The sequence below is a fragment of the Bombus bifarius genome, unplaced genomic scaffold (assembly GCF_011952205.1).
Source record: "Bombus bifarius isolate JDL3187 unplaced genomic scaffold, Bbif_JDL3187 scf7180000008212, whole genome shotgun sequence".
NCBI classification, from domain to species: Eukaryota; Metazoa; Arthropoda; class Insecta; order Hymenoptera; family Apidae; genus Bombus; species Bombus bifarius.
In genome coordinates, this window is record NW_022884515.1 from 25,737 (window position 1) to 52,240 (window position 26,504).

Here is a 26,504-nt window from a genome sequence, read left to right on the forward strand (position 1 = left end):
GTAATTGCGAAGCAGTGAACTTGTATTTTCAGTGAAATGAAGTACAAGAATGTACAAAGCAAATTTCATAATTAATTACATAATCAATTCGCACTGTACTACTTATGAACGATGTTTCCTTAAAATATTACACGATCTCTATGACTTTCTGTAATTTCCAAACGACCTTGCCCTGTGTTTAGTATCGCTATAATAACATTTACCCTTAATTAAGTTTGAAATCGTCTGAGATCATGTTTTCACGGTATTATTCAATTTCTTCCTGTATCTATTCTTAGAAAATTTGTTTAAGCGCTGCTGTTTACGCAAAATGAACCATGGAATCGTTTTCTTACAGTTTTCACCGTTTCAGTGATTTATAATGATGTTTGCGGATCAATGAACACGCGGAAAGGGCGTATACAACACAGTAGTGTTAATTGGTAATATTAAATTTCGATGATCTTGGATTTTTTCAATGTGGGCGTTTTCGCAATACACTGGGGAAGTATTTATGTCAGACTAATAATATGATTTACATTAGCTTGTTCGTAGATCTCCTGCTGTTCGATTACAATGTAAGATTTACAAATATACTTCCTCTTAAAAGACATACATATTCAGTATTTTTGTTTAAATTTCAAGTCTTAAGTTCTTCTTTCTCAGATTCTCCTGACTGTTGCCTATAGAAGTTCGCATACATGTATTCCTACTTCAAAGCCTCAATTTCTCAACTTTTTTCTTTAATTCGTTAAGTACTTATGCTTTACTCGTTCGACGAAGGGACGCTTTTCCTTAAACGAACGTTAAGTGGTTAAGTCACAGTTCAGTTCACCCATGTATTGTGCCAATTCCATACCAGTAAACTCTGTCTCGTCATGGTCCTTTAAATTAGAGTTACTGATAGTGTTTGCACTCTCTATACTCGGATGACTTTGGAATCGCGGTGCCAACACTGTCCTCGTTTCCGGTTTCGGCGCTGAACTAGTTACGATCTTCTGTTGAGGCGAAAATAGCTCTTTGGTTCCCAATCTCAATCTGCCGGCGAGTATACCTGTTTAAAGAAGATTAAGAAAATTATAGCTTAGAAACTCGTAACTCGAAACAAATTAATCGTCAAAGAGTGAAAATATTTGATTTTTTCGGTCGACAATTAAATATTATACTGTCTCGTTGACGTGGAAATAATTACGTTGATTGATGCTTAAAATTGTTACTTTCCTCACCAATTCTTATATTATTAACCTTTATTGCGCGTTAACGTGACTATTACACGCTGATTGCTATGGTCGTTAGCCGAAGGCCATGAACTTTGAATAGATTCATCGATCTCCAATATTTATAAATTATCGCTCATTTAGACGTAATCAATATTCGATAAACGATCCAGGACTTCACCTGAACGACTTGAAGAATATTTCTATCAAGAAAAATTGAAAGTAACAAATAAAATCTCACTTACCGAGCGTGACAATTCTCGATGCTCTTTGAATGTTCACGTAAGTCGCAATCAAGCTATTGTTGCCTTCGTTAAAACTTTTACTAACGGACGACATCAGGGTAAGCTGACTGGAGTTCGATCCTCTGGATACGCTCCTGTTGTATTCTCGATGATTGATCTTATTCGCCATAGAGTCGGACTGGTTTCGTCCATTGTTCTTTCGATCGTTTAATCCAATAAGTTCGGTGGTATTGGTCGTTCTCAGCTTTTGGTTGTCGTCGCTGATGGAGATCTGCCTGAGCGTGGACCTCGCGTACTTCGAGAGGCTACTGTACGTCAGCTGTCGTGGTACTGACTTGCGGGAGGATCCGCAGTGATTCGACAGCATCGACTGAAAGTTAATTTCAGTTTGTTTAACGCACTTTGTCAGACTCCATCTCAATCTTTTGGGGAGGGAGGGTGGGGGTTCGATTTTTTCTTAATTTTCAGATTTCTTTTGTAATTTTTACGTTTGTAATAGTATCTATCGTAATACTGTCATTTTTTCTTTTTTTTCTTTTTTTTCACTTATTATTTCCACAGTTTTGGTGAAAAGTCGTTAATAGCAAGTTCCAGTTCTTTATATCTCTTTTTCTTATATTTTACAACGTTATTATCATTCGTTAATTATTATCCTCGTCGGTAGATTACTCGCACCATCGATCGGTACACGTAGCTTGTCGAAAAGAAAATTAACTTCGCACAGATTTTCTACTTGTTTGTAGTATCTTAGATTTTTCAGGATCGTTGTAAAGCTCTGTAGTTTTCTACTTTAGGGTGCAAAGAAGAAAACATAGAGGATATAAAGAAAAACCACGGAAATATTCATTTGTAAAGTTAAAAACACAGTTAAAATGTAACACGAATATACAAAGATACGTTCATTATTCGTTACTTTGGGGGATGATTGATAATTGAAACAGGATCGTTGACAGGTAGATTTCGATTCAAAATTCTCAAGTGATAACTTACCTTGAAAGCCTCCCTAAATTTGTTGGACATGATGTTGTAGAGCAATGGATTCACTGTCGTGGAAAGGTAATAAAACACCCCGGACGTGTACGTGAGGATAGTGTAGACTATTACTAACGCGTCTTTCGGTTCAGTCGTATTCTTTGCGTGCACAGCCAACAGTCTTTGAGCGTGGAACGGTGCCCAACAGATGAAGAACGTCACTACTACTGCAACTGCAACGATCAAATCGTTTCTGTTTCATTTTTTTTTCCTATAAATGCGTTTATTATTGGTATTTACAGCAGATAATTTTACAATCGGACGTATTAACCTATTAGCCGGATCGTCTTTAAACGAAAAATTACAATTTTAAAGATAAAAGTTAATAAAGATAAATTTTATTTTCATTGATGTTAATTTTAGTTCTTGCAGACGTACATATGGCAGAATTTATTTTTAACGAAAACAAAGCCACGCGTGAAAGAATAAAGGAACTTCAAAAATGAAGAAATTACGATGTCCACGAAAATTATTTGTTACGTCCAAAGAAATTATCAACCAAAATGACGAGTTAACTCGTCTGTATTTTAGATCTGTATGGATTATCATTATTTAATTATTTGAGGATGTAATGCAATTATGAAAAATTCAAAATAAACATACAAAAACGATCTATAAAATAATCACACCTTTATCTTTGAGATCTCCTACGTTGTTGGTATCGAATACAATAAGTATATATACTTCTAACATTTTGTAAATAAATATTAATAATTCTGTTACGTATGATAACATTTACAATTATGGATCTTTTTTGGAATTAAAATCAAATATAAAAGTAGGTATTTGTATAGCATAATTGAGATCATCTATAAACTCAAGATTTTGGAAATAACTAAATTCCTATATTTACCTATAATTTTAGACCCCTGAAAATAATTAGTATCGTGATTAGTAACTCGCCACAAGCAGTTTGTGTGGGTATTAAACTTCCCTTTAATTAAAGTATCTATTCCATAGGCTTTAAGGCAGATTTGCTTCGATAAATCCTTCAATTTTCGGAACTGTAATATTTTATGCAAATTTCGAAAGAATTTATGACAAACGATCGAACATTCATAATAGTATACAGGGTGCCCCAGTTATTTGGGGCCAAACGTTGTTAGCACAGCCTCTTGAGTCAAGATAAGGAGAAAACATCACATAAATATATGTTATTAGAAATATCGTTAAAAGAGTTGCCGCAACGAGTAATAAACGAGAACTTCAAAGAACAATAAATCCAATTTTATTGATTTTTTATATCATTTCGTGATTCATACTTTTTATCCCAATAACGAACGTTCGTTACCGCTTATTTCGTATATCGATCTTTCTAGTCATAACTTTAGTTGTCTATAACTAACTATCTATAACTTCTAGTGACATACGTTTATTAACATGTTTTTTCTTATTCTGACCTACAGAACGTACTTTAGCCGGGAGCAATTGGATCACTCTGTGTATAAATGTAAAATTAAAAATAAAATACAGAATGCAAAATTATAATAAAAGGATAGTAATAAAGAGGCAAAACAAAGTTCGCTTTTTGACTGTTTGGTAGATAAATCGATGGGCTTATAAGGTGACGTTAATAAACAGCACGATAGGAAAGCTCGTAAATTTTGTCAAATCGCGCCGGGGTCATTTACCTTCATTTCCGACTTTTTAACGTTTCGATCTTCTCTATCTTCTCCGCTTACAGTCGACATATTTTTCATGAAAAAGGTAGACTCAAATAATTAATCATTAATTCTCGTGATTTATTAATTATCTGTGAAATCTTTTATTCAACAAATAATTCGAAGGAAGTAACAACATACTGCTAATTTAATTGCTTGCTCTGTTAAAGAGTGGATTCTCCCACGACCATTTTATTTGAAAGAAAATCTACAAGTATCTTAGTTTCATTCACTTTTTTATTATTTGCGCCGGTAAATCACTAGCTCTTCGTTCACCGGAAGTTCCTTTTCAAATAAAGAGAGTTCTATGGCGAGCAGACAGAAGTAAATGTCTAGATTCCTTGAATAACTGAATATATATTAGATTCACGTCTGTGCACTTCTACCTTTTCGAAAGTGATCGATTCAGTCCGATTCAATGGACTGTTAAGCGTTCGAAGGATCCTGTCTAATTCAAATACTTGAATACTAATGAACCATAAAGATGTTCAGAATTGTTTGTAATTAGATAAGCGTTGTACTGAGTTAACGCATAATATGAAATATCGTTTTCCTAAATTAAAACGTTAATGTCATCTAACAGGTACATTAGAGAACGTAACATATTTAATCTGATATTGACTTCGTAAGTAAATGATAAGATAAATAATATGATTTTATAAATGAACCTAATCTAAATACATATATTTGATCGTATATTTCTCATATAATTTTACGATTGTTTCTTTAATAATAAACAACATTCATTGCTCCAGATTTCGTAGAAACATCTGTTCTAGAATGAAAAAGTTATTAAAAAATATTGTTTCGATAATTTGGTTACTTCGAAAGAATTTATTTGTTCAAAAATTGTTTAAGTTTTCAAACAAGAGAATCAGCAAGGATTGGAAGAATATTTTAATAAAGATTCCGATGTTTTAATCTTCGGAATTGTGTAGCCATTTTGAGACACAAAATACAACTTGGTTGCTTCCCTAATGAAAAGTCGCCAACCTTGAATTTCATGAACCTAACCTGAATTATTCCAATATTTACATAAACACACTTACGTAAAGTTGAGAATGTACGTATGCTTTCAATATGTTTTACAATATTTTCACCAAGCTTAAACTCATATTTATAAATCACGCGAATATTCTGATTATTCATAACTGTTAATAACGAGGTTCTAACATTTTTATGATGAATTTCGTTGATATAAACCGTGTATTATAGCTCGTTTCTCGTTCCTTAATACGAACGACGTTCAAATAAAACAATCGACAGCGAAATAAAGTTTAGTTAATGGTATTGGCACAAATTCAAATGTTCGAATTGAAATTCACATTGAAATTCGAGAACGACATTTTTCATGCATATATGCAGCAATTTAATATTTTTATAATGATAATGCACCGTATCTACATCTAAACTGCATTGTATAAGAAAACATATTCTTCCAGATAAGATCTCTTCGGATAGGAAACAGTATACAGTTTATGACAAGATGTTTCGAATCGGTGATCCGTAAAATAACAGATTTTGGTAAAAAGGAAATCGCTTCCACGTGTAAATTATTTATGGGAGATCAGAGGTTAGAATACGATATTGTTTTTAACCAAAAAACAATATATAGAACATATGGGTTGTATAATTACGAGATACACAATTCATACAATTACGAAAGAGGATTTAAGTTTTTGTTTATAAGTTGATTCTATTGTATACTCTACCCAAGTGTGTAATATTAAATAAATTAAAAAATAATTTAAATTACCTCAAAATAGCTACGATTTTGAAAGAATAAATGACGAGAAATAAAATGAACGTTTTGAATCAAATTGTTTAAAATCTGAACTAATATCCAGTTACTCGAAATCTTAGACGATTATACTTCTACTCTATGCGTTCTTTCACTCATTGTCGAGTTAATCGTCCATTTTTTACAAATATTTTAAGTTTAAAGAAAATATTAATTGATTGATAAACATCTTTTATTTCAATTTTACGTTGAAGTTGTTCGAAAAAGATCATTAATGATCCTTCTGCTTATTGAAATAGCGATAGAATTTGGATATGAAATTAAGGTCATTAAATCATTTGAAAGATCACCTACGCTTCGGCATTAGGCGAAAGTTGCCGGTTTCGAGGCAACGACCTCGCTAACAAATATTCGTATTTCACAAAAAAATGTGGGCGCCCACATAATCGCCAGTCAACTCGTTTATCAAACAAGTAATCGGATCTCGTTCGTGAATTAAAGAAAATCAGTGAACACGATGATTCAAACGTTGTTTGCTTTCGAGTATTTTCGCATCCGTTTCGATGTAATTTATATAATACGTTCCATAATTTTGATTTTTTCGTGAAAGATAATGCTGGTGTTGACATTTCGTTATTGCGTTTATAAACGACAACAATGTCTCTTTGAATATTTTATAATCAGTATGAGATTTTCTACGAACATTTTATTACAGTCATCGACCATTTCTTGCGTTCGGTTCATTGTGTTTTATAAAAAAAAATTGGTCATAAAGAATAAAATGTACGAAATATATTTTTGCATTCATACTTTTGTAACGGATATTTCATTGAATTATGTGAATTTTATTCTTTATCCTTTTATAGCACTATTGCTATCATTATGGAGTTATTAATAAATTTATCATTTAATCGATGTAGCTGAATTTGTGTGATCAGTGATAATTCTAAAATAAAGGAAACGTTCAGCATCTTTAATTTACTAAATAAATGTGATAATTCAGCACAATATAATAACCAACACGAATTTTGTAACTCGTAATAAATTACAATCATTTCCCAAAAGCGATCTCGAACTCTTGATTTGTCAAAAATAGACATTAACTTTCATTTCCTTATAAAACATATCTTTCGTTGCCATTGATGGTGAGGCAACAAAAAAAAAAAAAAATGTAAATTTTAGAAGAGGGAGGTTTTTCAAAATTTGCGAGGAAATCTTCGTGAGTCGTCTCAACGACATTACAAGGTTGACTTAACACAAGATATGCCACCATTCGCGGAAACAACACAACCTTCCACTTGCAGCGTCACGAAACAACCGAAGCTGAACCGAATGTTGTTGTAAAACTAAACCCAGGTTGTATAAATAATAATTTTCCCCTCTGACGCAAAAAACTGATGGAATTATAAATATACCTTTCTACAGGATGAAAATAAAAAGACAATGCAGATCATCTATTCGATAAAAGCAAATTTGAAGTTTTTCAAGTTCTCCTACTATCAATAATCAAAGCAATAATCAAAATCTCGGATCAATGTAGATTCAATAATCCACGGCACTCCACAAATTCGATAATGTATAAATCACTTCACAGAAGCCACAAACTCTCTGAACTGCATCGTCCACTTTTCGATTCACCAGACATACAGATTACATTAGCTTATTTATCCCTCGAACGCTCGAAAGTTGCGTGGAAAGACATCAAAGACGTTTTACTTCTGAAATGAAATTCCGATCGATTTTATCGACCTCGAAAGCTTTCTTCGCGTTCCAGTCCATCCTTCACTATCGTCTTTTGTCGTGGTTTCGCCAGTCGGTTACTTTGCATAAAAAAATGCCGCTTATCCATCATTCCCAGATCTTCGTGAACAGAATAAGATTGTACAGGCCATGGAAAACGCTGAGAAACAGGCGTTTCCGCAATAAATATCCAACAATCGTGCACGCACACGCATTTCCTCTGATACGTATTTATAGGCTGTGCTGGTCAAGAGATTGGAATGGTTTTTTTAATTGTATTTTACTGATTTTTGGTCAATTTTATATTTATTTTGGTATTGACGTAATAATCGTATTAGTAGAAAAATGTTTTTTATCTTCGTTTTAATATAGAGAAGAAGAGGAACTAGATAGGAGAAGAAGAACTTTCGTGGAAGAATCTTGTGCGAGCTATTTCTACAAATTTTCTGATTCTATGGAACATACCGCGATTTTAATGTTTTCTAAAAATATATTAGCGGGACATTTTCTTCGTATTCTGATAGATCGTGGTCCAAAGATTTTTCTAAATGAAGAGAATTCCATGCATGCGGACTACTTTCACAAAATTTTCGATTTTATTAAACACCTAACAATGTAAACTTCTCGCCGGTAGCGTGTGCTCGTTTCTCGATACTCTATGGCATTGGAAGAATTGTAGCGAAAACTAGAAGAAGGTTTTGTATTACATTTAAGGGTATCGGTAAAGGCAAGACTCGAATTTTACGATTGATAGTAGGATGCCCGACGAAGCTGTTGTGCAGCATGGAGAAATGAATTTCAGTGGGTTATTTTGAAGGTTTATTGGATTCGTTTAAATTTTAAGAGCGTTTTCCGCTGTTCGTTTCTGCCTTCTTCTCCGATTTATTTTCTTTCAATTTAGATTACCTTTTATCTCTATCACTATGAAACCTTCGATTTTTAATTCCGAACGTTCAAATATAGGAACAACGACAATGTAATAGAAATACAATTGAGATATCGGTGTGTAAAGAATTATGATACGATAATAAATTATAAAACGACCAAACTAAAAATAAACTTCGAATCAAAGACGGAAAATCGTCATCGTAGGAACATCTATCGTTTAAGTGGACGTATCATGCGATGCGATATATTACCAACTCGAACGACACATTGTTGCTCGTCCATTTTCATGAACGATTTATCGTTTTCATTTGAATTTCAGTCTCTTCTATAAATAGACAATCGAGACAATATCTGGATTCATTCAACTTTCAAGTAATATTCCCGCAACTACTTTTACGCAATTTCTCAGTCTCCTAATTAACGTTGGTTGTTCCGTGACAGGATGTTTAGAGCGAGTCATTTAAAAAATACAGGCTGACACTTAAGGCGTTGTAAACTGCGCCAAGTGCAATAACGCTGTATATGAATTAAAAGAGAACGTGAATTTGCAGTCGAGCATTAGGAGAATTTAAATGGACATAGAATTTTTATGTCTCTTAATAAAGGTACATCGTTCTACACGTTGGAGATTTTTCTTTTCCAGTTGAAGTAAAGAACGTGAAAGATAAGCTAGTAAGAAAAGTATATGATTTTTGTCAATGATCCAAGTATAAGAATTATGAGAATTCATATATCCGCAGAAAACATAATTTTTACCCGTTGACGAAGATATCTTGTTTTACGAGTTAAACATTTTGTACATCGAGTTAACGCAGAAGATAAATAACAAAAGATAAATAACCGACGTTGCAATGGAAAAGATGGAACAATGGGAATTTGACACAACAAGTTTCGTAAGTTTTTTCAAACAAAAATAGCAACTGAAGAATATTTTTCGTCGTCGATGAAGATACATCGTTTAATATGTTAGAGATTTGATTAAACTCAAAGTGGAATTAGAATTATGAGAATTGAATAAAAGTTCAGTAAATTTGTTGGCAATACAAGAATACAAGACATTTATTTCCACGAAGAATTTCTTCCTTAGAAGATTTTCTGTAACAACGTCTAGATTTTTATAATTATAAATATTCTCACGAATTCTCTAATTAAATTTTCTCAATTACAACGAACAGAAAGCCAATTGCAAAATGGTTTTGAACCAATAACTATTCCAGAATCATAAATCTTTCACAGTCGTATAAATTTCCAAGCTTAATGCCCACTGTTCGCCTGAAAACATCTGCTCTTTGTTTAACTTGATTTTTCCACTATCAAATGAAAGGAACAACGCGCTAGAGTGACTCGATTATTTCAATTGCGAGTTTCAAACGAGCTTGTCTTCCTCCGGCGGACTTTTCGCGAACACACGCCCAACTGTGCTTGTTTGCACGGCAAATATTTGACAGAGAATGATTTATACAGTCACGGGGAATAGCGAGCAACTGGACGTTGACCGTATTCGATTCTACGTCGCGTGAATCCAATCTACTAAACTGCAAGAATCGATATCGAGCAAATATATATGCAGAAACTTTTCAATGTTAGTCTTTTGGTCCCTACTGGTGTTACCTTCGCGACACCGATGACGTGCGAATTATTTCATTTTTCTGTTGACGTAAAAAACAGAGAGTAAGGATAAATGAAACAGAGAGTAAGGATGAATGAATTCGATTTTCGAAAGAATAATTCAGTGGCGAGCATCCAAGCTTCGATGAAAAATATTCCTTCTAAGAAACAGTTTACGTTGAGCAAAGTAAAAATAAAAATAAAATCATCGCATACTTAAATTGTTATTCGACAGTAATTTTAAAAAATTAGAATCGCGTGACAATTTGCAAAAATTGCAATTACGCTTAAGTCTATTTTCGTAAGCCACTTTGAATCGAGAAACTTTTATCCTGGGCATATCAAACAATCCTTGCATCGGGAATTTCAATTGAAATAGAAATTAATCGGACGCCAATCGATTTGAAAAAAAAAAAAAGGAAGAAAAAGAGAAACAAATTACGACAAGAGACGAGATCTAAATTGCCTTGTTCTTCCATATTGGATAGTTATTGAATGGAAAAATGATCGATATTCGATAGTTGATGCTTCCGCGTCAAGGGACCTTTATTTCGTGACAATATTTCACCTTTTCATCCGCGTGACAGGTGAAAATCTATCGTACGGTCCAGTTTCACATTTGATGGCCGGAATTTTTGTCGTGGTTATCTCTTCACTGGCGAATACATAGTGGATGAAGATAAGTAGTTCCCTAGAGCACTCGTAAATTTGGAAAGCCGACTTATCTGAGATTTCTCTGCCTTTTCGCTTATTTTTCATGAACTTTGTATCAAGCCAGCCATTTTGTAGCAACGACAAAATTTGATGAATGTTAAACGTCATCAATGGTGTATAAATAAATTTATTATATGTAAATGAATTTATTCGTTAGAGACTAACGTAGTTACGTTGAAACAAAGATGTATTTATAGAATAGCTAGAACAGATTTATAGTCGAATGAATTATTCTTAATAAGTTAACCGTGAATTTTCTCAAACGAATCACTGCAATTTATTAGCATTTCATTATCAGTTCATCGCTTGCGAGTTCAATTATTTTTCCATCGCCTATTCCAAAAAACGAAACGAATCATGGTCTTTGCAAATTCACGCGTTTCCAATAATCAAATTTTCGATAGACTCGTCATTTTTGTATCTCAGACCATTTAGATATCGCACGTGTATTTCGAAAGTGATACAGCTCTAACAAGCATTGTAGGATAAGCAGAAGAACCGTTTAGAAGAGTCCAAAGTTATTCGCTAGACGCATAATATCGGCAAAAGAATAATCTGTAAGAGACAACGGTCGAATATTATTTTTCTAATTTTTCGTTCTTAGTTTCTTCTTCTGACAATCGTTTTCATCGAATTATTTTACATCGCGATACTTTCAAACTACACGCGCAATATGTCGAATACACGTTTCAAAAGTTTTTAAAAATCATTTAGAAAAATTGTTAGTTCCGCAAAGTATTTCTTATGGTTACACTTTATTACATTCTCTATAAGTATGAGATTATCATTAGACTCTGATGAAGACTGGCTGCAACGCTAGCGAAATATTGGATCTTTCAAAAAGGGACACGGCTTAGGTTGCTTCACACGCTATTAGATTTTTTCCATGTTCGTAGAAAGAACTAGTTCTCGTCTGGTCACCAAATTCGTGCAACCTCAGGTATTCTGCTGGTGTGTTAGTCTTTACATGAATGAAGAAAGTTACAGTGACGTGGAAAAGTATTTGACTCGATAGATTTTTCTATCGAAAAACCTGCTAACCGTGTAACGAATTTGTTCACGTAGATGTTTTTTTAAATAAACGTGGATTTGATGCCATTGGAAAAATAGCTTTGTCAAATGTGTTCACGTTGGATGTTCGTTTTTAAATCGTATTGAAGCAATTTCGTGAATTTTAACTTTTTACATTATTAAGTCATCGTTGATGTAACAATACTATTTTTCTCTCGAACTCACGGCATCTCATGGTATCATCGACGTGATGCAGAGTGCAACATTTGGACGAGGATTCGGAGCAAAGATAAAAAATGCATGTAATATGCGGTTTTCCCGAAACTAGGTACGAGTGGATCTGAAACGAGTAAAAGTCTGTTTAACGAACCTTCGTTAGTATTTTCCCTGCTCTCTGATTCGGTTGAAATATCTTGAATATTTATTTTTTTGTCTGACCACACACAGTGACGTTCGAATAAGCGTTTTATAAAACAAACATTTTATGAAACAGACGTTTAAATAAACACTGCCAATGCCAGAAACAATCTTCCCATTTTTTGGCAAACACCAATCCTATTTCACTAAATTTCACTAGAACGATTAAAAACATTCAGTGTAGCAGTTCGCAGGAGGAGAGAATAATATAGCAATCTAATAAAATGTCTTCTTGATACGGAACAATCAAGATTACAGGATGTAATCTTTTTAAAATGTTATTAATTGTCCTTTAAAGAAAGATATTTTTTAATTGGAAATTAATGTTACACGTATCTCTGCTCTCCATGTTGAAGATGTAGCAGATACTGGTTGACAAGAATCAACAAACAGAAATGTGATAGGTTGTCCGAAAAGTGTCTTTCTTTTACAGACACGTCTTTTATAACGACGCATCTTTATACAAACATGAAACCTAATCTGTCGAACGTTGTGATCTTTATTTTGATAGAAGAAAATGGATCATACGTACTTCGACAAAATGTTGTGAAAATGTTGTGCATCCATTATTTCCTTATAAAACGAAATAAACTTTTCGGACGACCTAATATAACGAACGAGATTCGATTAGATTTTGATGTACAATTTTTACTAATCATCTATCGATTTTTGGGAGAACAAGGAGAATAATAAGATCAAAGTCTGATAATGATCAGAGTCTAACAAAGAAGAAACCTGTCCATTGCATGTCGCACTGTACGACGCTTCATTTATCATAGTTGATAAAATAAATCAGTGAAAAACAATCTTATATATTCGAAACTTACACTGAAAGGATATATGTACATGCACATTGTATATACAGAGACCTCGTGTTCGCATTTCTCAATATAAAGCGCACAGTATCTCTCTCATAAACCTCTTTCCAACGTCAGTGTGTATCTATTCTAAGTATAATGTGCAGCTCTAGCATCGGCAACGATCAAAACCCACCAAAAACTGGTGAATTCCTGTTGACCAAGTTACACAAACAGAAACGAAAAAGAAAAAGAGAGAGGAGAACCTTGGACGAAGCTAGTTTCTCCATGCGAAGAGCAAATCTGTTCTTGGTGGGAAGGAAAAGTCACCCTCCTAAGTTAACAGTGAGATAAAACAAGCATTCGCAACTTCTTATATATCCTTTAAATTTGTTATTTTACAATTATTGCAAATCTATGTTAAAGATAGAGCTATTTATTTGTACGAACAGGTGGAGAATAATAAAGAAGAGATTACAAAATGGCTAGAGAGAATAATAAATATTGTGCAGCTTGCAACGTTTCAACGAAACATTTCTTTTTGCTCAACCTCGTGAAAAGGATTGTTCCAATATCTAAAAACTCGTCGCAATACTAAAAATTATTTTAATAATGCTAAACGTTTAATTATGGATAATAGAAACACATTTCTTCGTCTGATTTAATAAAGAAGAGATAATACACTAAAGCTGGAAGTTTGCTTCATCGAAAACAGATATATTTATCGTTTGGTTGATTTAGTTAGTTTATTAAAATATAAGGTAGCGTATACATCGAGCGTGAAAGGATAAAGTCTGACGAAGCAAAGAAGCATCGCCATCGTTATGTCAACGGACAATTTCTCGAACGCGTTCCGTAACAAGCAGCAACATACCATCTCGAGGCATCTATTTACAGCTGTATTTTGGCAGAGCCGGTTTGTATAAGATTCCACGAGGTCATGCTAGAATACGATCTATTTCCTGACCGATCTGCTTACACTAGCCGTGTGCGAACTCTCTGTGTTACACGAACTCATATTCCTGTTTCTTAATCCCGTTCTCACTGTTGTAAATCGAACAAACCGAATGGAATTCCTAGTTCCGAAGATACGATCGGAGGTAGAAATAAATTTTCCTACAATAAAATTAAACGATCTTAGCGTGACATATCGTTCCAGCAGGGTATGAATCCTTTTCGAAGATTTCAAGGTCCCATCTTTCTAAATGAGACGTAAAGAATGCTTTTTTTTTTTAGACACGCTTTTTGGCAGGCGTTCGTAATAAATAATTCCCACTTCCTGTTTTAATCAAATACAACGTGGTAACCTTCCCACGAATTTGCTACGAGGAAACGGATGATAATTATTTTTTAGCTGTATTTGTTTAAAACGTACATATGCCGATAAACGATGTTCGTCGCATCGAATTTAAACTGAACGTTGAAGGGAGGGGAAATTATGGATACTTCATTAATCGCCATAAAAGGAAATATTCGGGGATGTTTATTGACACGTGGAAGTGCAAATGAGATATTGCATTAACGCGAGATTAAACAAATAAATTCGGGAATATCTAGGTGAAATAAAAAAATATTACAAATTAGACATAGTTAAGAATCCTCAAATATCTATGTTAGCTAAGAAAAAAAAATATTGCAAATTAGATATTGCATCAATGTTTCAGAAATATCTGAATATACATGAGAAATTCCAAATTGCATTAAAAATTCCAAAGTAAATGCTGTGTTAATACGAAATTAAATAAAAGGAATTCGCAAATGTCTCTACGTTGACCGAAGAAAAAAGCCCAACGAAATATCGAATTGACGCAACATTGTTCATCGGTGGGTTAATTATAAATCACTTAGTATCGCAAATTAAATGCAATCTATTCGTGGTGTATCGACGATAAGTGGTCGTTTATCGATTGCACGCGCCACACCTCGTAAATCCACGAACGAGTATAAAAGTATAGACAAGGCGATTTTCACTTAACACGAGTATAAAAAGGCAGCGGGTTGCGACTGAAATCTTCGGAAAAGAACGAGTACATGACTTGGTCGTTTAACGGTAAAAAGCTAAAAGAACAGTTGGCAAGGGATTAAAGGAGATAAAGGGTGAATGGGTCGCACTAAGGTGGCGTTTAATGGTCTGTTTGCGGTGTTTTCGGACTCTGACTACAAATGTCTCGTAAATCACGAGTTGAAATAATGTTTGAGCGATTTCCGTGGTGCTAGTTCATTCAGGAAGTTAGAAACTAGGAATACACGAGACTTCCGGTTTGCGTTTATAGATTACTGGCGGGAAGGCATTATATTCGAAGAGAGAGGTTTCAAGTGGAGAAATTAATTTTCATTTGACGAAAATGCTGCGAGGGATTATTTAGAATATATGGAGAATTAAAATGAATCGTAACAGGAACTTTTCGTGTCGCAATTTAAATTCGAATTAATGTTACGGACTTTGAAATATTTTAGGATTTCGGTAAGCTGACAATTTTTCACGACGACGTGACACAAGTCCTCCATTAAATTTGGTCGAGTCATTTTATAGTTTAAAGATTGGTATGTCGTCAAAAGGGCTTCGACAATAGAAACTTAGGTTTACAAGCCTTATCATTGAGTGTCGAGATTCATATCAGAGTTATCTGTTGAACGTTACACTGATAAACGAAGATCAAAATGTTTTTAAATAATTGTTTTCACTGTCGAATAAATTTCTCTGCAAAGTCGAATTCAAATCATGCTGAACGACGCACGATCGATTAGCTAAAATTCAAGGCTTTTTATTCAAATACTCTGATGAAACACAAAACATTATAAATAGAAATGCAGGTTTGATACGAGAATAGTTACGAGGGATTCCAGCCAAAGTTTCCTACAGCTATAATTCAACGTTTATGAGAGGATAAAGCTACTTTATTATTTCATGCGATGCTTAACCATTCCTATCATTGCAATGAAAATATCATAACGATTATCATAAATTTTGTTCGCTCCTAAACGAGTCGAATCCTTCAAACGTGCTACTTTTATGGAAAGATGTCACGAGTTTGAGCCGAGTTTTAACACAAGATGGAACTTCGACTTATTCATCCGTTGTCCTGAAAGCAAGTAATCGTATTTCCAATGCATATTGAAAACGAAGTTGCGAGTTGCAAGATCCTGATTAAAAAGTGTCTTACTACAAGGAAACGAATTTCAAGTCAATCTAAAGAGAATGGAGAAGAAAGAGAGTCCTATCAATTTTATTACAAAGTTTTCAAATATAAATCCTCAAACGTAATTCCCCAATTAATTTTACAATTTCACGGTAGGAAATTCTTCAAAATTCTATTAAAAGATGTTTTCCTTCAAAACAAATTACTATCTAGCTCGAAAATTTCATCCCTCTTGAAAAGTATTGCCAATTACGATATACGTGGCGCTCTATAATGTGGAAGAAATTTGCAAACTTGAAATCAATAACATCGGCCATTCTGACGGGAATAATAAACGACATCGTTAAGAAGCTGTATTCTCATTGAAGTAGAATCTTCCGCGATCTACAAGTGGAATATAATAAGCGACGAAAAATCAAATATAGCGAAAGTATGTCGACCGACAGAAACGTAGTCGGATCTCTTTAAAAGTCGTTCAATGATCATTTTAATATAAATCGTAGGACTTTTCCTGTAATATTATCTACGACACTCTTGACCAACAAAACTTTTTAACTACCATTTTAAATATCGAAGATGATCTTGAAATTCCAAAAAATACGAGTGATAGGAAAAAATCAAATAATATGTAGTAAAAAATGTGGAATCATATAATATTCATTTGAATCAGCAATTTTCATTAAAATTATATTATATATATTATATTATATATTATATTAAAAAGGAAATAGTTGTAACACTCGACAGTAAACATTCCAACGGTCTCTGTCCCGTAGCTCGCCACACGCAGACTCTATTCTTCGAGTAAGATGATTGACAGATGTCGATGCGTCTCCGCAGTACATGTTCAGCTAGCTCGAGGGCCCGTTATAAATCTTAAGATTTAGTCAACTAAAGTCCTTCAAACAGACAAACGGTCTTTGTCCCAACTACGGGAAAATAGGGGAGACCTATTTTTCAACGAGCGGCGTCTCCCACTAGCAACTTTCCCTCGAGGGCGGCTAGCATCTTTTTCTAACTATCGGTACGGAGATTGACCAATTAGCAGCAACGTCAATTTCCCCTACTTTCTGAACGAAGGCTTTTCTCGACGAATCCGATGATCTCGTGTCCTTAGACACACCCTATTATAGTTTTCCTCTGTGGCATCATCGGGACGGGAAAGTCATTCTCGCTCGCGATCTCATCGATGAAAGGAGTAACCCTTTACGATCAGTGAATATTACGCGTCCGACTTAGATTTTGTGAGTACGTTCATCTATCATCCCGTCGACCGCGGATTCGTTATTGAACCTAGGATCATTGTCATTAGTTTCTCGAGTACCTAACTACCACGGTTACTTGTCCGGTTCTATAATAATCGTATTTGCACTAGTCAATGTCTTCTCTATTGCATAACGACAACGTGTAACCCAAACGAAGATTCGTTTCACGCCCCTAACCCTAATTCTACTGTAAACCGATGCAATTTCATTTCGCATTATTTTTCTGGTAACACGTGCCTCGTAAAATATTTGATTCCCATAGCGTGTAAATCTTGTCTTTTTTCTATGGTTTGGTAATAACGTTAATCGTGCTACTTGACTTCTGATATTTAATCGGTGCTCGAAATTAACTTCATTAAAAAGATGGCACGGGTTCAAGTTTGAATCTGGACTGACGTAAGGAATTTCGTGCTAGTTTCGGTTAAAGTGTTTCTACTTCAGCGAATTGTTATTGGATCGTTAAGAAAGTCGAAAGTGGGAAAGAGGTGCAGTTACATTAAGAAAGAAATGTGGTAGTAGCAGGTTGGTAAGCAGACGCTACCAGCAGGAAAGTGGTAGAGAAATAATTATCTTCTATCCGTGTGTCCAGCCGAAAGTTTGAAGATATCGAGTTAAATCGTGCAACGTTTCTAGAAAATTCACCAAAAGAGATAACCCCGATCCACTGTGTCGTATTGTTCGTCATAATAAGACAAATGATTAAGAACATTAATTTGAAGCGGAATAATAAAAATGCTAATATGAATTTCGGAAACTATGTTGCACCGAAGAATCTGATTTAGAAAAATTGAACGAGGTATTGTACATCGTCAAATACAAATGTAAATTTGATATAAGTTCTATTATTTAAGATTATTCGAAGGATCAGATTTTGAAAAATGACACGGTATATTATATTATTTTTCATTCGATGATCCGAGCGATCATAGTAACAACCGATAATAAACATAGTTTGGAAAAAGGTAATTATTAATTTAGAAGAGAAATAATTTCTTTATATCTGGCGAACGTTCCAATTGAATAACTGACTAATCAAAAGATTGGAAGAGACATAACGAACTCGATCTTTATGTCATACATAATCCCCTGTACATTTAAGGGATTATGAATCCATTCATTCATCTCCATATGGATAAACCAGACTACGAGGGTTGTGGTTGACACATTCCCATAAACTAACCGAAATCACGAGGTCGTACGATTTTACGAGGCTACCTTTTCGGCATCTTGATGGGAGCGTGCACGCGCGACCGAAAAGGTTTCGAGGAATAGTTATCCGGAGCCTGCGTCGATCGAATTTACGGCCGTCGATTCAATCGCCGGACATGTTGCTGGTTACTAGTTGGACAGATGATATTTTCCCGCTTCGTTTTTTCGCAAATGAGAATTTCTAGAAGGCGATCACGATGGAAGAATTCGTTTCACGATGAGAATTCGACAAGGAAACCTGATAAGAACCATACGATCGCGAAACCTGTTGAGAATCTAATCGGAATAAAAGGAGAATTCGATGAGAGTACAAGAAAGCTCGATAAAAAGTGAAACTTTAGAACGTTGGAAATTTTTGTTCAAATCCGAACGATAGATCGTTAGGAGTTTAATCAGAATCTTGAGAGGAGAATCTATAGCAACTCAACGAAAATGCTACGGTAGTTTTAATAGAAATCTAAACGTATTCTACGGAAACTCGATAGGAATTTTCAGAGAGTTTTAGAAGAATTGAAGAAACTCTACTGGAACTTGGTGAAAATTCCACAGCAACTCTACGCACATTTCAGAAGGATTCTATTAATTATTCTTTAGAAGAACGCGTTACGTTAATTCTGTACGAATTCTGCGAAGATCTGATAGAAAATCTACGAGAGCTTTAAAAAAACACGACTAAAGAATGGAAGCTTCTAAAAAGTCTCTAGTAAAAACTAATAGCTTATAGCTATAAGAACTGTGTAAGAACGCCGTAGGAGTTGTAAGAGAACTGTACATGAATTTTCTAAGAACTCTATTGAAATTTGTTGAGGAATGCGCTATAAAGGAACGCGTGGATGAATGTGTAATAGAAATATATTGAAATAAGTATAAGTATAGTGTATACTGACCCAGATCCTCGCTCTACCAGTGTTACATTACAGTCGAAGGTGATAGGGAGCACGTCGATATATAATATTTATAGCAAAGGACATTACCAAAAAAATTAAACTTGGTGTGTAACTCTAGTTGAAAGTTACAAGAGATAGTCAATAAAAATCTACTTATAGCTCTTTGTTTCTAGACTTTGTAATCCAAACAACATTCATGTTCAAGGGCACAATAATATGGACCTCACCTTTTTTTTTATTTTTTACTTCACTAAATTCTATTTTCTTCGTAATAGCGGTATCCAGGTAGTGGCGATACAAAAGAACAGCGTAGAGTTTTCCTAAAAGTAATTACTTCAATAAAATTTGATGTATATGAAAATTGGAAAGGAATTCTCTTGGGAAATTTGCCGGCTACCTTGCGGCAACTTCGCAAAAAATTCGCAAGATATCAATAAGGATAAATATTGTACAGAAAAATTCCATAAAATACCATCGAAGATCGTATGCGAGTTGAATGACAACAACTATTACGGTAACTCGATAAAGAATCGACAGGAACTCGATTCCGTGAAAATGTGAAAACGCGATACTCTCGCAGAGATACGATTTCACGCCAGTGAAATACATTCTTCCATAAATTTAAACTTTCACGCTACCAATATAAAATGATAGAGGACAAAATGGTCCGTTCTTTCCGTGTGATATTTTGTTCAATGCATTCGTCATTCAAAAATACGTACATCCGCTGGAAAGGAATAGCATGAAGGACGATTTTCGTAGAAAACAAATAAAATTAATGACGGATGAGTATCCTCGTTGAAAGAAGGCGTTGTTTTTTAAATACAGGGTGGTTGGAAACTGGTGGTACAGACGGAAAGGGGGTGATGCTACGCGAAAAAAAAGTCGAAAATATGGAATAAAAATTTTTAAAAAATTTTTTTTCTTTTTTTAAATTTTTCCATCGAGACAACGATCTACAGTGAGATCCGTTACAACGAGACGTGATAAAGTGCACGCGTACCGAGCGAAAGTTCAAAGTCGATTTTCTCGAAAACAAAGCCTGAAACGAAAAATTTTTATTCTATATTTTCGACTTCTTTTTTTACGTAGAATCACCTCCTTTCAGTTTGTACCACCAGTTACCAACCATCCTGTATTTCTCGTCTATTCTCATCGATACATTTTGCATATTGCCCTGGTGAAAGTTCGACTACATAAAAAATCGTGTTACGAAACTATGCCACGCGTACAATTGTACAGTGTACGTTCTCTTAAAGAATAGAACATCTCTTGGTTTTATGTAAAACGCGATAATTCAAATAGCAAGGAAACGACTAATCAAACGTGATTTTATCTGTATACGAAACATACAAAATTTGTGGTGCTTTTTACAACAATTACGAACGAGAAACACGACGAACTAAGAATCGCACGTGTTTAGACTTTACTGTCTCATAATCTAAGTCTCATTAAACTAATTTTATACGAATTACGCGCGATAAATCTTAATCGAAATTTTGATTTAGGTAAGAACAAATACAATAGAAAAATTAATCTGTCTTGCGGAATTAGTTGAAGCAATGACTTCGTTTCAAAGAGATCTAATGAATATGAATGAAAAGAGGTTTAGTGTTATCGATGTTATCACGATATACATAAAAATGATATTTTTATTGCAACACTGAATATATATGCCAGAATTCTTTATTTATCTCAAGATCTTATAATCTCTACCAGTCCTATTTATCTTTAAAAGTTCCAAATCAGATAATAAGTTGCTGAAAAGTTTTAAGAATTTCCGAATCATTTCTCAGATTGATCTTCGATAAATGACTTTAATACTCACGACCCTGAATATTTACAGGAAAAGATACAGCTCTAAATAAACCGACGTTAAATCTGTTTATTCTGTTAAAAAAAAAAAACTCCGCTTTGTCTGTTTCTTTATGTTACTTTAATTTCTGATTGAACAGCGACAATCGTGACAATTCGAGACACGGTAAGTGCATCCTGGCAAGATAAATTTTTCGCATCAAACGAAACCGCCTCGACACTCGTAAAAGAATTTATTACAGTAGTAGAAACTATTTTTATAGGACCGTAAACCTACGAATCTCCTCGGCATCGAACGTATTATGCTTTTCCTCCCTCCTGGTGATCGCAGATCGACGAACAATAAGTCGAACAACCACTTCGAAACCATCCAGGCGAATCTCGGCTACGTATGTTTCTTTCTTTTTTTCGTTAATTTAGCAACTGGTCAAATTTACAGCATCTTTCAAACCGGTTTCAAGTCTGTGTGTAACGAGATAGATTTCGATGTTTATTATTGCACATCGTTAATAAAGTTGCAAATGGAATCCTTAATTGATGCAGATGACATTTTTTAGGGGAATTTTGTGTTTAATATATGATCGTATAACCGGTTCTTGGCTTTGACATATTTATAGAGTAGTAACTTTGAGTTTGGAAATTTTTAAATACAATACAGACCACTGTAATATGTATTAAATATAAATAAAAAATCTATATCAAGTTTAGAAGGAAAATACGATTATAGCTGGCGTACCGCTTACACAATATTTCCATGCAAATCTACAATATTTTTCATAGAAAACTTTCACAGGTAAAACTTCCATGACATCCTTAAATTCCTAAACATTCCAAACAAAATACCCTCATTTATCTTCCCCTTGAGAATTTCAACAGACCCTCATCCCTATTGTATTAAATCTCAAATAAATAATATTGTGCTACAGATGACTATATCGATTTATATTCGATTACCAACATTTGTTCCATTCTACTTCGTATTTTACATCCTCCGTGATAGAGATCAATAAACAAAAACAAAAAAAAAAAAATCAATCACAAACTATAAAATACCAAAAGTCGTGTCATTTAATCTAAAACTATCAGTCGACAGTTGACTCTCGAAACATTACAAACCAGTCGGTCATTTCGACTGCCCTGTCACGTTTCACAATAAAAGAAAAAAAAAAAGGAAAAAGATACAAAATTAAAGAAACGTTTCACTTACCCAGCATTCGAATAACGTTCTTCTGCCCGGAGCTTTTTCCTCTCCCGCCATCGCCGTAAATGGGTCCAGCTGACAAATGGTTCCTGTTCGCAGTAGCTAACAACAGTCTGGATTGTCTTAATTTGATCGCGATCAGTATATAGAGAACGGTGATGATGGTCATCGGCAGGATGAAGAACAGTATGGTGGATATCTCGAAGGCGTGTTCGAGCGGATACAACTTGATGGAGCATTGAGCCGATTCCAGGACCACCGAGCCGTTGCGATAGTCGTAAACGATGCCAAATTGAGCCGCCTGTGGCACGGCCAGGCATAGCGCCAGCAGCCAAATCACTATGACGAACTTCACCGCCCGGGACAACTTCGACATCGTGTGCGAGACAAAAGGATGACAGATCGCGAAGTATCTGAAAGTGGAACACGTGTTATTCGCCATTTTTCCATCAAGTTAAAAAAAAAAAAAAAAAAAATAGAGGGAAAGAACGGTTTTTGGAAGCCGCTTGTTAGCAGGAACTTTAACGAAGCCGACATTGTGGAAACACGTTAGCGAACTGGAAAATGGAGATAAATGTGCGATGATGGATGGCGTGCTGTGTTCACTGAGCAATACCGGATGTAAATATTGTAGTTACTCTCGGATTTATTGTTGCACCTATCGTTGTACCGTGTCGGTCTTGGAACGTTTATTGTGTAATAAAGTGACTACACAAAAGTGTAGTCCTTCTTTTGCAACGAAGCGTCTTCTGGGCTGTATATTTCATTTTCATGGTGCTAACTTTTCGTAGATAGTACAAAATTTCTTAACTAATACGAATTCGTTACGATTGCCTCGAGTTCTCACTACTCTTACCTTTGCTTCTTTGCTTCCGTTTTCTTCGTTTAGATAAACGCGATCGTACATTTCGAATGCATAAAAATGCACAAAGTTAACTCCAAGATACGCTTACTTCTATATTCGTTCGTTTCAGCTAACGACAATCAAATTTGTGCAATTGCGTGGAATAGACGGCGTATTGTAGTCCTTTTTTTAAAGGAAACGAAAGGAAGGTGGGAAACAAAAGGGTAAAATTCTCTTTGTACAATAAAAAAATTTATGTAGAATCTATAATATTATAAGAAATAATTAACAGGGGCAATAGAAGTTGTTATTTTAAGTTTCAAGTTTACTAAGAATTTTCCAATTTCAATGCCAGTAGAAGGAAAGCCGTATTGCGGTAAAACATGTGATACGTATTCAAGGTAAATATTCTGATTTCTAGAAGAAACAGTGCTATCTTCGTAGACAAGCGACTGTTACTTGCGTTTCCAAGAATATTCCCTCTTCCAAGGGAAGAAGCTTTTCTGTATCCAGAAAGAGATTCTGTCAACTTGTCATGATAGAAATTATTAACGAAGATGAAACGTTTTATATAAGTAAAGCTAGAGCAAACAGAAAAAAAGTGAGGAAAGTGCTTCAACCCTCTGGAGTATCGTTTTTCCCTTAAAAAATGAAAAAAGAAAAAAAGAAAAGAAACATCGAAACATCACTGTGAACATTAAAAAGTGCAACATTTTTAATAATGTAAGAACATTTCAAAGTAAGACAGAAAAACGATTCTAGCTGAGTTTAACAAGATATTAATCATAATTTGAGGAAGGTGTCGATCTGTTTCTTAACGACCGTTCCAGTGTATCTATCATCCATTTTATCACGATTTCCGCAATCATTCGTCATAGAATAGGGTTACAGCAAGATCGAGAAAGCAAAGATCGTAGCGGTTTACTTAGGCAGAAATAAGAGATAAGAAAAAGAAGGTCTCAGAGAATTGGACACGCTTTATTTGTGTCAACCAGCAAGGGTTACTTTAGACAGTTCTGGGAATTTCCGCGCGACAAGGGGATGACATGTAACTATACACCGTGAAAGCTTGACACTTTCAGGCGAGAACGTTGAAAAGGTCGAAAGCGATTTAATTTACGGCGATATTTATTGAGAACCTCGTAGAAAACTGTTACTTATCTGCGATTTTATAAATCCGTGATTTACTAGAAAGAAGATGAAAAATTTTCTGACGGTGATATTACACAAAAGAAAAAAAAAAACAAAAGTACATGTAAGACTGGAAAATTAAAAGTAAGTGCTGCGAGAAAATTGAAGATAAAATATTCTTTTAATCCGTTTCTATCCTCCTTTTATCGTAAAGATGATATTAAAGAGAAAAAGGTTAACAAGTCTATGCAAATTTGAGATCGAAGATTCTCTTCATTTCTCATTATGTTAACGTCTTTAATTAAAAATTAATTATCATGCTCGGAGGAAAATTTTATATGCTACGTGGACAAAGTAAGGAAAGCCACGTAAAATAGAGCTAAAAGCAGAAGTTTTAAAGTTTTCTTCGATGTTAGCTCATTAGATTCAACTAGTATCAAACATACGATAAACACTTATTATTCGAGTTATAGTACCATGCTAGAATAATTTACTTATAATTCTCAATGAGCATTGATTGTAAAATTCTTCCAAATAAAAAAAAAAGAAAAACAAAACGATGTTAGCTACGTAAAATGAACTACAAGACTACACCATTTACTGAACTAAACACCTGGCGATTTAGATTGACGTTTTGAGGCGAACGCAACTGGTTCGATCGATCCTTTAATTGGAAGGAATGGTAAACAGTAAAAGAAGACTACAGCCGTTTGACGTGGTTCTTTAACCTATTCAACCCTCTTGATGTCTTCGAAAACCATCGTCCCATGTCAATAATTCGACAGGGTCGGGACTAACGCACAAACCACAAAAGATCTTACGTATCTTCGGAAACTTTAATTCGATCGTAAGTTTCTACGTAATAACAAATGAATGTTATTCAATTATGTTATTCCTTTCTGTCGTACGTACATTATATCGGGTATTTAAAAAAATATTGTTGCTTGAGTGCAAAGGAAAATCCAAGATAAAGGTAAATAATAAAAATAAAAACATGCATTTGCATAAACATTCGCAATCTCAGTTATCATTTTTAGTAGGTGAACAAATATTTCTTTAGATTCTACTTTTTAGTCGCTTCAATAACAAATATCCGGACGTTAACAAATTTAAATGTCTAGATAACAATGAATGGCAGTAAAAGCGTCAACTTGCACAAACATCCACGTCCAAGAATAACAAACAAGAAAGAGTGAAATACTAAATTTAAGAACAACCTACGAATTCGTCGGTTTGTATTCTCAAGTCGATGATTCAATTCAAATTGGTTACAAACCTTTCGACGGTGAAGGCGGTGATGGTCAGAACGGTGGCGTTCGCGGACGTCTCCGCGGCGAAGCTTTGAATAATGCAGAACGTCTCGCCAAACACGTACGGGAAATGCGACCAGATGTAGCACATCTCTGGAGGCAGGCCGGATATCAGCAGCAGTAAATCAGAAACGGCCAAGCTGAACAGATAGTAGTTGGTGGCCGTGTGCATCGACTTGTTACGCGCGATCACAACACAAGTGGACACGTTGCCGATTAATCCGGTGAGGAAGATCACCGTATAGATCACCGTGATCGGTAAAACGATGTACAACGGATCCCGCCTCACTGTCGAAAAATTTTCCTCCTGTAAATATTCGGCGATTGGTCCCGTGTAATTCTCCCATTTACCTTCAGAGGCCAGCGGATCTTCCTGACTTCCGGCCAACCTCATGCTATCTCCGATTATTATCGATCCTTCCGAACCGATCGACTTGTTCGACGAAATAATTTTTCTCCACCAGATTCCGGTTGATTCTGAGAGATTCTATGCAATCGGGTAACGTTGACTAGCTTTCTGCGCGATTGACTAGTATAGAATTAACTTTGACATTAATTAACGACGTTCGCGCTGCGTGCAAATTTTAATCAGCGAAAGTTTCAGCGAATTTTTTATTCTATCGTTTCGATCGAATTCGAATCGCCTTCGTCT

The 26,504-nt window shown here is 34.7% G+C and overlaps 1 protein-coding gene across 1 annotated transcript; it reads right to left on the minus strand.

Moving 5' to 3' along the window:
- Nucleotides 1-7: 7 nt before the first annotated feature.
- Nucleotides 8-26,359, minus strand: LOC117210789 (pyrokinin-1 receptor-like). Its single transcript, XM_033454122.1, has 5 exons — nt 25,819-26,359; nt 22,574-22,980; nt 2,432-2,646; nt 1,442-1,811; nt 8-1,033 (listed from the first exon to the last, which is right to left on the minus strand). The coding sequence occupies exons 1-5, from the start codon at nt 26,244-26,246 to the stop codon at nt 786-788; spliced, it is 1,668 nt and encodes a 555-aa protein (XP_033310013.1). The 5' UTR covers nt 26,247-26,359; the 3' UTR covers nt 8-785.
- Nucleotides 26,360-26,504: the final 145 nt, after the last annotated feature.

Excerpts from the sequence above, each read along its gene's own strand:
- LOC117210789 (XM_033454122.1), bottom strand. The coding sequence starts at position 26,246 with ATGAGGTTGGCCGGAAGTCAGGAAGATCCGCTGGCCTCTGAAGGTAAA. Across the intron at positions 22,981-25,818 it reads ACCGCCTTCACCGTCGAAAG|ATACTTCGCGATCTGTCATC; the intron begins GTTTGTAACCAA and ends TTCCACTTTCAG. Across the intron at positions 1,034-1,441 it reads ATCGAGAATTGTCACGCTCG|GTATACTCGCCGGCAGATTG; the intron begins GTAAGTGAGATT and ends TTCTTTAAACAG.